Source organism: Strix aluco, chromosome 17 (genome assembly GCF_031877795.1).
Source record: "Strix aluco isolate bStrAlu1 chromosome 17, bStrAlu1.hap1, whole genome shotgun sequence".
Lineage (NCBI taxonomy): Eukaryota > Metazoa > Chordata > Aves > Strigiformes > Strigidae > Strix > Strix aluco.
This window is the reverse complement of record NC_133947.1, coordinates 1,537,923-1,549,968: the sequence shown is the minus strand read 5'-3', so window position 1 is coordinate 1,549,968 and position 12,046 is coordinate 1,537,923. Positions and strand designations below refer to the sequence as shown.

The 12,046-nt window shown below is 48.5% G+C and overlaps 2 protein-coding genes across 4 annotated transcripts in view; one reads left to right on the top strand and one right to left on the bottom strand.

The window, feature by feature from the left end:
* The window catches only part of HELZ2 (helicase with zinc finger 2), a 32,987-nt gene extending 28,265 nt beyond the window's left edge, over nt 1-4,722 (top strand). For all 3 annotated transcript variants that reach the window (XM_074843616.1, XM_074843615.1, XM_074843614.1), the window contains exons 18-20: nt 76-232; nt 670-837; nt 1,348-4,722. In XM_074843616.1, the coding sequence (XP_074699717.1) occupies nt 76-232; nt 670-837; nt 1,348-1,472 (450 nt within the window). In that variant the 3' untranslated portion in view covers nt 1,473-4,722. The remainder of the gene's footprint in view (nt 1-75; nt 233-669; nt 838-1,347) is intronic.
* Nucleotides 4,723-5,096: 374 nt separating this feature from the next.
* Nucleotides 5,097-8,544, bottom strand: FNDC11 (fibronectin type III domain containing 11). The gene is made up of 2 exons (XM_074843668.1): nt 8,384-8,544; nt 5,097-6,391 (listed from the first exon to the last, which is right to left on the bottom strand). Exons 1-2 carry the CDS (start codon nt 8,513-8,515, stop codon nt 5,426-5,428), a joined length of 1,098 nt encoding a protein of 365 aa, XP_074699769.1. The 5' UTR covers nt 8,516-8,544; the 3' UTR covers nt 5,097-5,425.
* Between the last annotated feature and the right edge of the window lie 3,502 nt (nt 8,545-12,046).

The following is a 12,046-nucleotide window of genomic DNA, read 5'->3' as shown; positions in this document are numbered from 1 at the left end:
CACCCTGGGTGCTGCAGGGTGCTGGTTCCCTCCGGCCCCGCTCCCAGGTGAGCAGCAGGACCCTGGTCTCCCCAGGTGAGGATGGTGAAGCAGCTGACACTAGATGGCACCATCCGGCCAGAGAGCGTCGCCGTCCTGAGCCCCTACAACGCCCAGGTGTCCGAGATCAGCAAGAGCCTCCTCAAAGAGGGCATCCGGGGGGTGACCGTCTGCACCATCATGAAGAGTCAAGGTGAGGCTGGCGGGAGCGGGCAGCGTTGGTTCTGTTCTCTCCTGCCTTCCCGAGGACTGAAGCAACTTCTCACAGAGACAGTCTTCGAGCAAATCCTACACCAGGGTTGTTTCAGCCGCAGAGGAAGCATCCCTGGGCTGGATTTCTGGGTGATTTGTGACTATAATAAATCCTTTTGGAACCTCTGGAGTGCCCGGGCAGGGTGACACTGCTGAAGACACGAAGGTGGAGGATGTCTGAAGGGGGTGTTAAAGAACCGTGTAACACGTGCTCTTTGGAGAGCAACAACCAGGAGTCCAACGGCCTCCAAAGCTGGAGGAACCCAAACGGTGGCTTCCGTTTTGTGGGTCTTGCTGTAGGGAAATGAGTGTCTTGTGGGGTGGAGGGGTGGTCAGATACTTCCTTTTAAAAAAATCTGGTTCAATTCCGCTTTCTAGGAAGTGAGTGGAGATACGTGATCCTGTCGACCGTACGCTCCCGCCCCTGCTCAGAGATTGACAGGAACCCCACGAAGAGCTGGCAGAAGAAGTACTTGGGGTTTGTGACCGACGCAAACCAGGTCAACGTTGCCATTACGCGAGCACAGGAAGGACTCTGCATTTTAGGTGGGTCTCCTGGGAGTGTGCGCAGGCCTGCAGGGGAACGGGATGCTTGGCTAAAGGGGTGGAGATCCAGACTAGTGCAACTGATGGTCTTGCTTTATTCTTCTGCCCTTTAGACTGCCTGTGGTTTCAAAACTGGGTTATCTGGGCAATCTGTGCGCAGCAGAGATCGTGCGTGGCTCATATGCAGCATGTATAATTAGTTTTTCTCACCCTCTGGTTCGGACCACGTTGTTTCTGTCACTTTTGCATGCTAGAGCTCTCTCCTAACAGAATTTGGCTGCTTATTTTCCTCCGAATCACGCAGGCGTAGGCTGTGGTGTGTAGGGCAGCTGCTCGCAGGTATGACAGCACTGAAAAGGGAGCTGGGATTTTGCGGAGTTCTGGCTGAAAGAAGTGTCCCTGCAGGTTATCCAGCACCCTTAGGCTAGAAATGTTAGACAAAAGTTTCTGTGACCTGTCGTGGAGCCTTTTCTGGCCACTAACCCGCTGCCTCCATCCCTGTGCCCTCAGGGAACCGGTACCTCCTGGAGTGCAACCCTTTGTGGAGGAGACTGCTGCAGCATTACAGGCAGCACAACTGCTTTACTGCAGCCCAGGGGATTTTGGTCAGGAAGACTTCAGCCTTGCACCGATGAGGATGGGTCGTACCTCAGTGAGCTCGTCCCTCTCTACCTGGACTGCGTGACGTGTGCCTTGGGAAGGACGCAATCTTTCCATTATTTAATGACTTATGGAGCCAAACGCAGCGGGGGAGCGGGGATCTTCCCCTGCACAGTGACAGCTCAGCTCCAGCGCGTGCTTTGGCAGCTTGGGGGTTTTTTAATCGGTGCAACTCAGACAGGAACTTTCAGCTCTAGCAAACCAAAAACCATTGGAAATGGATGGATGGGTGTGTGACTTTATTGATGATGATACTATTTTTTTAACTGTAAGATGCTCAGCGGAGCCCCCATCCTGTCTGCCAGTGCAGCTGCGCTGTGGGGACCAAACACTCGAGAGTGGAATGGCTGCACGCACCGGCGCCGGGCGGCGAGCTGCGCTTTGCCATAGAGGACCAAAGCTTCTGAATACTACCACTCATGTTAGACCAAGGCCAGGGAATTTTTAAGGCTTCTCATTTCTCAAAGCAGAAAAACATTTTTTTCTGTTTGGGTTTGTTTTTTTTTTTTTAAAGTGAAAGAAGAAAGCAAAGAGAGAACCACGTACCACTCTTTGTCTAGCCATGTTCTCTGAGCGTGTAAATACCACAGAGCCAAGGCCAAGTTGATTTTGTAAATAGACTTACTTGTTCTTTGTACAAAAGAGGTTGTCCTCACTAGTATAGTTAATGAAAAGCGAGGACCGCCCCTACCAGGAAACATTGGAATTTGTAAGCGTATTTTAATCTGTTCTGAGTTCAATTTGAAATCTCCTCCTGTAAGATTCCCCCCTTTCCTACCCCGTATTTTTTTTTAAAGCTGCTTCTAATTTATTAACTTTTAACTCTGTGAATTTGTTTCACAGTCTTATGGCCTGAGTTTTTAAGAGCGGTGATGGAAATTTCATAAACGCAGCACAGCATATATGTGTATAATGTATTTTTTTATTTTAAGTAGCCAAACTGCTGTGAACTGGAAGCTGTGATTCACCAGAGAAGGCTGCTTTTGCCCGGTAGTGTATGGCCGATACAGAAGTCTAGCGGTGAAGTGGTGCTCTCTGCTGAATCATGGAGCTGCTTTTTGAAGCATGATATTTTTGAGGGAGGGGGTGTCTTTTATCTCATTTCAATTCTGAATGTATGAAGTGCCTGCCTCAGCTCTCCCCAAGACCGCACGCTTTGCTGTCTCTACATGTTCACGTGGGATGGAACCAGGATGCAGTCACGCTGGTTTTGCCCCACGTCTGTGCTGTGCTGGGACACAAGTCCTCCTCGGTGTTAAGTGAGGGGTCCCCGTGGCTTCACAGCGCTATGGCAGGGATGGATTTTGTCCTGTGTTTGTGACTGAAAATGCAGCAAGGCTCTTTCCAGTGTGGAGGAATGTGCAATAAGAAAGCGTTGTGTCTGGAAAAGTCCATATTTAACGCTGTGTTTCTTCTCACGACTCTGTGTTAGACTTGACTCAAGAGCCTATGGAGAAATGTTGTTGTTCTCTTCCTTATTTTAAACTCCCTTCCTGCACTTCTGCGTTTGGTGGGTTTGATCTCAACGCTAGAGACCACCCAGGCTTGCTCTGATCTTTCTAAAGCGTAATAACGGGCACATGGCTGGCGATCCCATGAGGGAGAGAAGCCCGTAGGAAGTACCTCCTGCTAGTTCTAAAGATGCTTGATAAAAGCTGCTAAGATGTAAAATTCGTTGTTCCTCTTTGAAGTCATCCCGGCTGGGATCTTAAAAGATATCTGCGCCAGCCTGATTTTGCAAATATTATTGCCATTCCAAAATAAACTTGCATAGGAATCATTTTGTGGATTAGTGAAAAATGCAATCGTGGATCTCCAAGGTGATGTGGAGAATCGCAAAAGATGCTGGAATTGTTGGGATAAATACTTTAGCATGGTGCCAGCATCATTCTAACAAAGTCACCTTGGTCCCTTTAGAACTGATGGGTCTTATTTTCATGATTTACTGTAAGTGAAGAGTCTCTCCCCTGGTTTTTTTTTTGCTGGTTATTTCATTACATGTAACACAAATGAGGAGACTCACCCCAAGTGTAGTGACTTAGTCCAATGCTCTTGTGCGGGCTTTGGCCATGTGTTGGTATAGACCAAGGAGAGACCTCACAAAGCATCTCCCTTTGCCCTCCGAGGGGAAAAAATGTTTATCGCTCCTCCTTGGGGGTTAAAGCTTAGACTGAAAGGCTTTGCTTAGTCACCTCTGTGTTGCAAGACAATATGCATATTTTATTTTTCCTCTGAAGACGTGTTTTGTAACTGGTGTTTAGAAAATGCTGCCCGAGACCACCCAAGCAGCAGCAACAGCCAGGCTGGGCTCTTGGGCTGTTTGGGCTGTGAGCAGGTACCTGTAGAGTTGGTCGCGCAGCTGCAATAGTCAGGGATAGCAGAAAGTGCAATTAATCAAACTTTTAATAGACTGTTAGTGACAGCTGAATATTGCGTTCTTGTCCTTATGTTTATAGATAGAGAGACTCATAGAAATTAATAGAGAAAAAAGGTTCAAAGTCGTCTGGTTTCATTTGCACACAGAGCTTTGAATTTACTTTTGAAAGAATTTTATGTTCAAGCACATATTCTGAAAATACTTACAAAACCACCAAACCTTTGGTAATTCCAATAGGAAACCACTGGCAGCGTGGTGCACAGGGTATCTGTCCAGTCAGGCTCCACATTTTCCGCAGCTCACAGACAAAAGAACGTTGTTGCAGGACAAAAATATGGGTTCATCCAACGGGATAACTTAAATTTCCTCGGCGCTAGTTAGAGCTTGAGCCCGAGTTGAACACCGGGAACCTGCGCATGCAGCCAGCGGGGTGCCGGGTGGTTCCAGCCGTTGCCCTGCGTCCTGCTCGGACCAGCAGTGGAATTAGGGATGTCCAGAGCCAGGAAAATCTCTCCTTGGCTCCAGCTGGCAGAGGAGAAGCCCACTGGACTGTTTTTAAAGGGTTTGGACAATCAATTTACTGCAATAAATTGTTGGTTTTTTTTTTTTTAAATGGAAACGAAATGTTAAGTGAAGTGTAAATTAAGGAACTTTAAATGTGGCAGGTTTTTATCTTTTGTATGTCTGTGACTTGCAGAAAACCTCAAAGGACATTTTGGATACAAATATTTTTACCTGCTTCTACCATTTATAAGAATGAACCTCAACATTCCTTTTTTGATATTTAAGCCATAATTGTAAAAATTATTTCAGTTTATTTAAATAATAAATTTTATTACTAAAACGTCTGTTTATGTGATGGTTTGACTAGAATCTGTGTGGGGACAGCTTGATTTGGACTGAATCAAACGGTAAAAAAGAAAATGAGCATTAACTGCAGTACATGGCAGAAAGGATTGTTTTCTACATGTTGGTCATGTGGCTGTATTGTCATTCCCTGTTTGTTGTGGAGGTTTGGGGGGTGGTTAGTTTTTTTGTTGTTTTCTTTTTTAATCAGAGTGGCTTTTTCATGCGCTGTAGAGGGGTGAGCACGAAATCACGCTTAGGTACCTACGAGGCACGGGGTGTAGAGGGTGAGAGGAACCAGGAGAGAGCTCAGGATTCAGTTCAGGTGTTTTGGAGGAAGGACACAGGGGAAAAATGAACTTGGGGGGGGAAAAACCAAAACATCATTTCAAGAAGCTGGCACTGGGCATCTTTCGGAGGATGGGGAGCACTGGATGATGATGGAGATGCTTCTGTCTCCTGGGCTTTGCATTTGAGGTGTCCCGCAAGTGGGACACGAGCGCTGAGTCCCAGAGGCTGCCTGAGGATGTTACCGTGTGTGAGACATTTGGAATGGGTTGCTGCTAACCTGGAAAGATTTGGGGAAGGCGCTTGTATTGCTGAAAACAGAACAAGTCAGTTTCATGCAAAAATGTTTGAAAGTAAGGTTTGCCTTTAATTTTTCTCATTCATCTTTTTCAAGTGGATAAAGCGAGAAAAATGTTCTCACATGTCACCCCACCCTTCTGGTGCACAAGCGCTGCTGTCTGCCTGTTCAACAGCATTAGTTTTTGTCTTCAATATCATGCTGTCGTGCCAATTTTCGAAGACAAACACGTGAGCATCTGATCTTCTAACTGTGAATTTGTACGATCTGCCAGGCTGCAGGTTGTGGACTACACATGTGTCGGAGGTGACTGTCCGAACCATCCCGTATCCCCGTTCTGTCTGACTCCCATTTGTCAGTAACTTCATGTGCAGTTCACATGGTTCCAGGTATGACTCCTGATTTTCGGTAAACCACTTCAGCTTGGCCCAGTCCTTGTGTGCAAATGATTCATTTCGATCAAAAATCAGTGGCATCTTTGTACGGAGAGAAATCCTAATGTTGAGGAGTTCAGTGTTTCTAAGATCCACACGTGACACCAAATGGTGCTTGACATAGAGCTGTCCTGGCTCTTCCAAGGAAAGGAGAGTTTCCATCAGCTCGGAGAGCTTGGACAGTCTCTGCATAATCAAGTCCCACTGGGAGAGGAAAGTTGTCGCGTCACAGGTCTCTATGTAACTGCTCAGCTCCTCCCGACCTTGTTCCAGCAGTTCTAATAGCTCGGTTAAAAGTGACAGCTGGATTTTAGTCTGGTTTTTTCCCACCTGCTTCACCCTCTGGAGTTGGCAGGGGTCTATCAGTTGCAAGATGCTGGTGCAATGCGCCACGTGGTTCTCATCTCTCATGTTCACGCATTTGGGCTCAATCTCCAAGTAAAAGTAACATTTCTTCAGGAGCTCAACTTTGCTCTGGTGATGTTGGAGGTAGTCGAAGCTCAGGTCATAGTGCAGGAACTGCAGAACAAGGCTTCTCCCTTCCAAGTAGCGCTCCCAGCTGGCGCTGGCTTGTTCTTCACTGCGCACTGTACTCTCTGAACTGGTTTCAAATTCATTCAACGTCACTGCCATGATTCCAAAGCTCAGGTGCTGTGTCAGAAAGCAGCAATAATAACATTAAGAACCAAAGGAAAAGCAGCTGTGAGGGAGTATAATCATGGCTGTGACTCTTCTCTCTTAATTATAAAGCTTAGCTTATAAATTTGTAGATGAGAAGGAACTGCTAGACTATAGGTGTAGTTCCAGAGGAATTTTCCTTTATCGTTGTACGGTTTCTACTGTTTTGTGTAGTCTACTTTTATATATTACAACCAACTGGTCTCCTGCTACCCCCCCTCGAGAGATTCTACCTCTGCTTAATAGATTCACTGTCAGGAACTATTCTCTGATACACTCTGCCAAAATTTCTCCCTATCTTATTATCTTGTTTCATTCTAATTAGATGCCTTTGTACTCCTGTAAGCAATTTCTTTCCATTCTTCTACATCTCTGGAGATGTCTGTTTTTCTCCCTTTGTAATCTGCCAGGCTGTTGAGGTTTGAGACCCATCTTCTAAGCCAATTCCTACAGCTACATAATCACCTTGGTGATTCAAATTAACCCTCTGCCCCCAAGCAAGGTGGTACGCAGCAGGCAGAACCGTGCAGTACGCTGAGTGCCAGCTCACAACAGCTTTCAAGAGGAGTGCTAGCATTTTCCCTTGCGCCTCTGCCTTCAACAGTGGATCGACAGTCGTAACCTGACAACTTTTTCAGCAATGTATTGCTTCCCCTTTCTTTGGTTTTAGTTTACATCATCACTTTGGTCCATGATATCTACTCATTTTCTTGTAGAATACTGTTAATCTATAGACAGTCTACAGTAAGAGAATGAAACACATGTAAAGCACCTGTGAACAGGTAAGGGGTCGCTGTTAAGAAGGTGTTTTGGGAGTGGTCCTATGCGATGCTGTATCTTCTCTTAGTCTTAGTTTACCGGCAAAGCCATGCTCTTGCCTGCTGAGCCAAGATGGAAGGTGTTTCTCTGTTGTGTTTTAGCTGAAGTACCTGCGGCTCACACAGCTTGTGTAGCATAAACAGACATTAGCTAAATAAATGCCTGTGGCCCTGTTGTCGGTGATATTGTAATGAGAACCCAGCTTGACACCGAGAATGTGGCTTTCAAATCAAGCTGGACACACTTGAAATAAATATGAAATTCTGAAAGTAAGATTTTGTGACCCCAGTCAGACTGCGATGATACATTCTAGCAACAGGTAACTTTCCTCATTCTATGTAATTTTCTGGTTATATTTAAATTCTTGTAGTATCTAACTGGGATATTTTAATTCTTCCATGTCTTGTAGAAGCTAGATGGTGATATCTAGTTGACAAAGCAATTTTTCTTGGCCTCATTTTCCTTAAATGCTTTACAGAACTAATAATACTTCCTCGTAGGAATTGCAAGTGTTTGTAAACCTTTCAGATGTCTGGCCCCTAGCGCACTACAATTTATACTAAAATTCACTCATTCGCAGCAACTTTATTTCCAAGAGAGCTGTCAACTTAAAAAACAATCTGTATTTCCTTTTCACTTTTTTCTTTCCACAAAAAAAAAAAAAAACCAAACCTAAACCAAAGCAGTGCCAGTTCCTGGCATCCCCGTATGGAGTGCAACAGGGACAGCACATGCACCAGGTTACATTACTCCACTTTCAGAGCAATTTGGCTCACTAAAGCAGTCTGTTTGCCCACAGACAGAGCTGTGATTGTGCTTGTTTTCCCTTTCTGTTTTTATATCCCTTTTTTTTTTTTTTTCCCTTCTTGCCAGAAACGGCTGTTTTCCCAGTAGCACCACGATGTTTGCAGCCTGGGAGGCTGCAGTTGCTGAAGGCAGGGCTGCGTGGCCCTGCGGTCCCCCAGACCAGGGCTTGAGGTGGTGGAAAGGGGCACCCATGGGAGACGGAGACCCCAACACTATCCCCGCAGCTCAAACCCAGCCCCTCACCCCACGGCTGCGGCCTCCTCACGCTGCCCCGGCTGGGGGATGAGCTCCGGCCTCTCCGGCAAGGGCCAAGCCCGGGAAGGCCCCAGCCGGCCTTACCCAGCCCCGTCGAGCCCCGACCCTCCTTGTCAGGCCCCGGCGAAGCTCCGTCCAGCGGCCCCGACTCCAGCGGGGTTTTACCTGCGGCCCGGCCCGGCCGCACGCAGCCTTGCAGGCCGCGGCGGTTGCCATGGCGACGCATTGTGACGTGCGAGGTTGGGGCCTGTGCCGGGACTGAGGCCTGTGCCGGGACCGAGGCCTGTGCTGGGACCGAGGCCTGTGCTGGGACCGAGGCCTGTGCCGGGACCGAGGCCTGTGCCGGGACCGAGGCCTGCCTGCCCCCGCCACGGCCCAGGCCCGGGGAGCCGCAGGTAAAGCACCCAAGGACGAGGCTTCAGCATCTCGGGCGGACGCAGGTGCTGTTCCCGCTCCTTGCGGTCGGTTTCCATCACTCAGTTGTGCTCCGGCTGGCGGGGCTGAGTCCCCGGCACCCACCAACTCTCCCCCAAGCTCCTGCTTTTCGTCGTGATGCTTTTTGCTCTTGGGCAGTGGTTTGTGGGGACATACTCCAGTTGTCTATGGGACTGTAGGCCCCTGAATCATTTGTACCTTCCTCTCCATAAATCTCAGTAATCTGTGCCTCAGCCACCCACCGCTGCACCCTCCAGTCCCTGGGGAAACGTGGTACCTTGGGTCCCTACAGGTTCGGTGACACCAGCCCTGCCCAAGGGGACTTGGCCGCATATGTGGGGAGAGGAGTGTGACTGCGCTCGCCTCTGCCTGCTTAATTAGCAGGTGTCTGTTTTTATACCGAAAGCTGTGACTCAGGTCGCCCACAGCGAGCCGGCACACAACGTCTGGCTGTTGTAATCGCAGTGTGATGCGTCTCCCGGTGCTGGGAACAGGGTGAGGGGTCAGTGCGATCCCTGGGTTGGGCGTTGTGCACTTTGAGGTGTGAGAAGGTTCTGACCCCCACCCCAGCGCTGTGCCTGGGCAGTTTCCCGTCGTACCGGAGGGCCCGGAGGAGAAGAGCAGAGGGGCCAAGGGCTCTGTGCTTCCTGCTTCACAGGCACGTTTTGTTTCACTCCCATCTGGTGCCCTTGCTGTTATGATGGGGCTGCAGGAGTGCTAAGCTGATGAAAAGACCATGATCTGAAGTTTGTGATCGTTGGGGCATCCAAAATATGATTTCCAAAGCTTTGCTTCCCTGTGCGAGACGTTCCCATTGCTCCCTCAGCATGTTTCATCTCTGCTCTGTGGAGCTAGGCAGCGGTTTCGGTGTTTTATGAACCCTAGCTCTAAGGCTGCCTAACTGAGCTGCTTCACTTGTGGGCTGGTTTAAAACTTTGTTCTCTCTGCAGAGCCCAGACCTCAGCGGTGAACTGCGAGGACATGGCTTCGAGCCAAGGGTCCCCGCAGACAGAGCTGAAGGAGCTAAGGCAGGACAGCCAGAAAATGGTAAATGTTAGCTCAAAGCAAGGTGCAGTGAGCACAGCACTGCGCGGAAAAACTGGCTCCCTCCCTGGTCATGGTAGTGGCACCCTGCACCCTGTGAGGTGGCCGCGGTGAAGGACCGTGCCGGCACACAGCTGCCTTGTTTCTCACACCACCTCGCTGGGGTTTTGAGTCGCCTGGTGTAGCATTTCTGGGAGGAGGACTGTGAGTGACCCTGCCCTGGATTCCTGAGCATCGCCAGCACCCCGCTGCTGCTCTGCCTGGGAGCAACTCTGAGCCCAGCGTGGGGCGGATCTGGGATGCCCACAGGTCGGCTTCAGCTCTGCTCTTTGCTGCTTTGCGGATGTGAATATTCACCCAGGAAAGCATAGGTAGTTCTGGGGTACTAATGGGATCCGCTGGGCTTTATGGCATGCTGTGGGGTGGGGGTATTTTAGCTTTTTGAAGGTGAATATTTCAGTCTTTACATCTGAGGCCAGACACACTCCAGTGCTTTGTTCTCCACAGCGAGACTAAGGCTGTTTCACACAGTGTCAGGCATTTTGTTAACTTAAACACATAATCCTTATTAAAGAGATGCGTTGAAACAGGATATAAACTGCTCCATTAAACGCATTAAACTTCGTTTTGGGTAAGAAGGGATTTTCCTGCTCTGCTTTGCTGCAGGACTGGCCAGTCAGCTGTTTTATCATGGAGAGGAGACCGGCTCGTCTGGTGCACGGTGGCAAGCTCAATACCGTGACCGGTGTGTGCATCAGCAAACCGGACAGGCGTCTGCGTCTGAAGGTGCCTTCATACTCCCTGCGATTAAATCTTTGGGTCAGGGCTTAGCCTTAATGCTGTCTTGTACGCTTAGCTGGCGCATCTCTGCTAAGCTTTTTTAATTGAATGATAGGAAAGATCTGTAACACCAGCCCTGAGCTTCTGCTTGAACATCAAGGGAGGAGGCAATCTGTCATTTTAAGAAATCAATGCATCTTCTCAAGGCAGCCGGAGCTTACCATTTCATTTCACAGCTGCCAAGAGATTAACTATACAATTGTCAGGTATGATTCTCTAACAGACAAGGAAGATAACAAATATGAGTGAAAGAAGGTTGATTGATAGCCTTGCTTGGGGGGGAGGGCTAGCAGAGATCAGTATTTGGTAATAACACCAGGTTTCTGCAGGAAATGAATGTTCATGCTCGTGTCATAGATCCCAATCCTGTCATTTGGGCTGTGTGTGCCAGGAACTAGACCTGGCTTTTCTCTCCGCCTTGGTGGTCTGAGGGCTTAAGGCCATAAGCAGAGCCTTAGTCCAGCTGACCTCGCCTCCTGTTTCAGCCATGGCCTGGGCCAGGTGCCCAGGAGGAGTTTTACACCAGGCTTGCACTTCATGTCCGTTTCCCTCAGCACCCTCCCGTCCCATGATTTCTGAAGATGTCGTTGTATTTACTTGCTCTCGGCAGAGACCGTGTCTGCCTTCGAGCTGGCGAGGTGTTTCTATACCCCAGAACTGACCCAAAAAAGGTGGAGGTAGAAGATGAAAGCATTGCACAGCTTGAGCTGAGTGCAGCGCTGAGCTTCTCGCACAGCAAAGGTGAAGTCCTGGGCTTAGCAAGTTTTGCTCCTCGTTTCGGCAGGGTTTGGATGTCACCGGAGCACTTTCTGCGAGCACAGCGTGGTGTGTGTTTGAAACGGGGTGTGTTGCTGGAGTTGTGCGGAGACTTTTGCACTGAGCTTGCTTGTGCTTCTCATCACCATAAATGCTAAACTTCATCCCAAATTTAGCATGGAGAAATGGAATCCCTTTGGCTGCCCCTGTCCTGAACAGCTGGCCAAGGCGCTGTCTTGGTTTTAGGACTGTGAGCATAAACCTGCTTATAGCCTGCAGCTGAAATTTTACCATTTTCAGTAGCTTTGCATCAGGGATCCGTTTGACTGTAGGATTTTACAGCCTTCTATGAATCTCTTTGAATTAATACAAATACAAATGTGTTTGAACAATTCAAACACCATGTACCCCCTTTCCCACCCTCTCTCATCAGCTGAGCTGTCTCTGTAGCAGCTGACAGCCCTTGTCTCCCACATTCGTCATTCTGCCCCGTCCTCCTGCCCACAGCATCGAAATAAAGAACTTGTTAGTCCTGTCTTTGAGATCAAGATATAAGCAGACAATTGATTTTCCTCCCTCTTCTCATTAGTGAGCTCTGACACTTAATAAAACATATATTTCCACTGTCGGGGTAAGCAAGACATCCAGATAGTGCCTGTCAGAGAGAGCTGG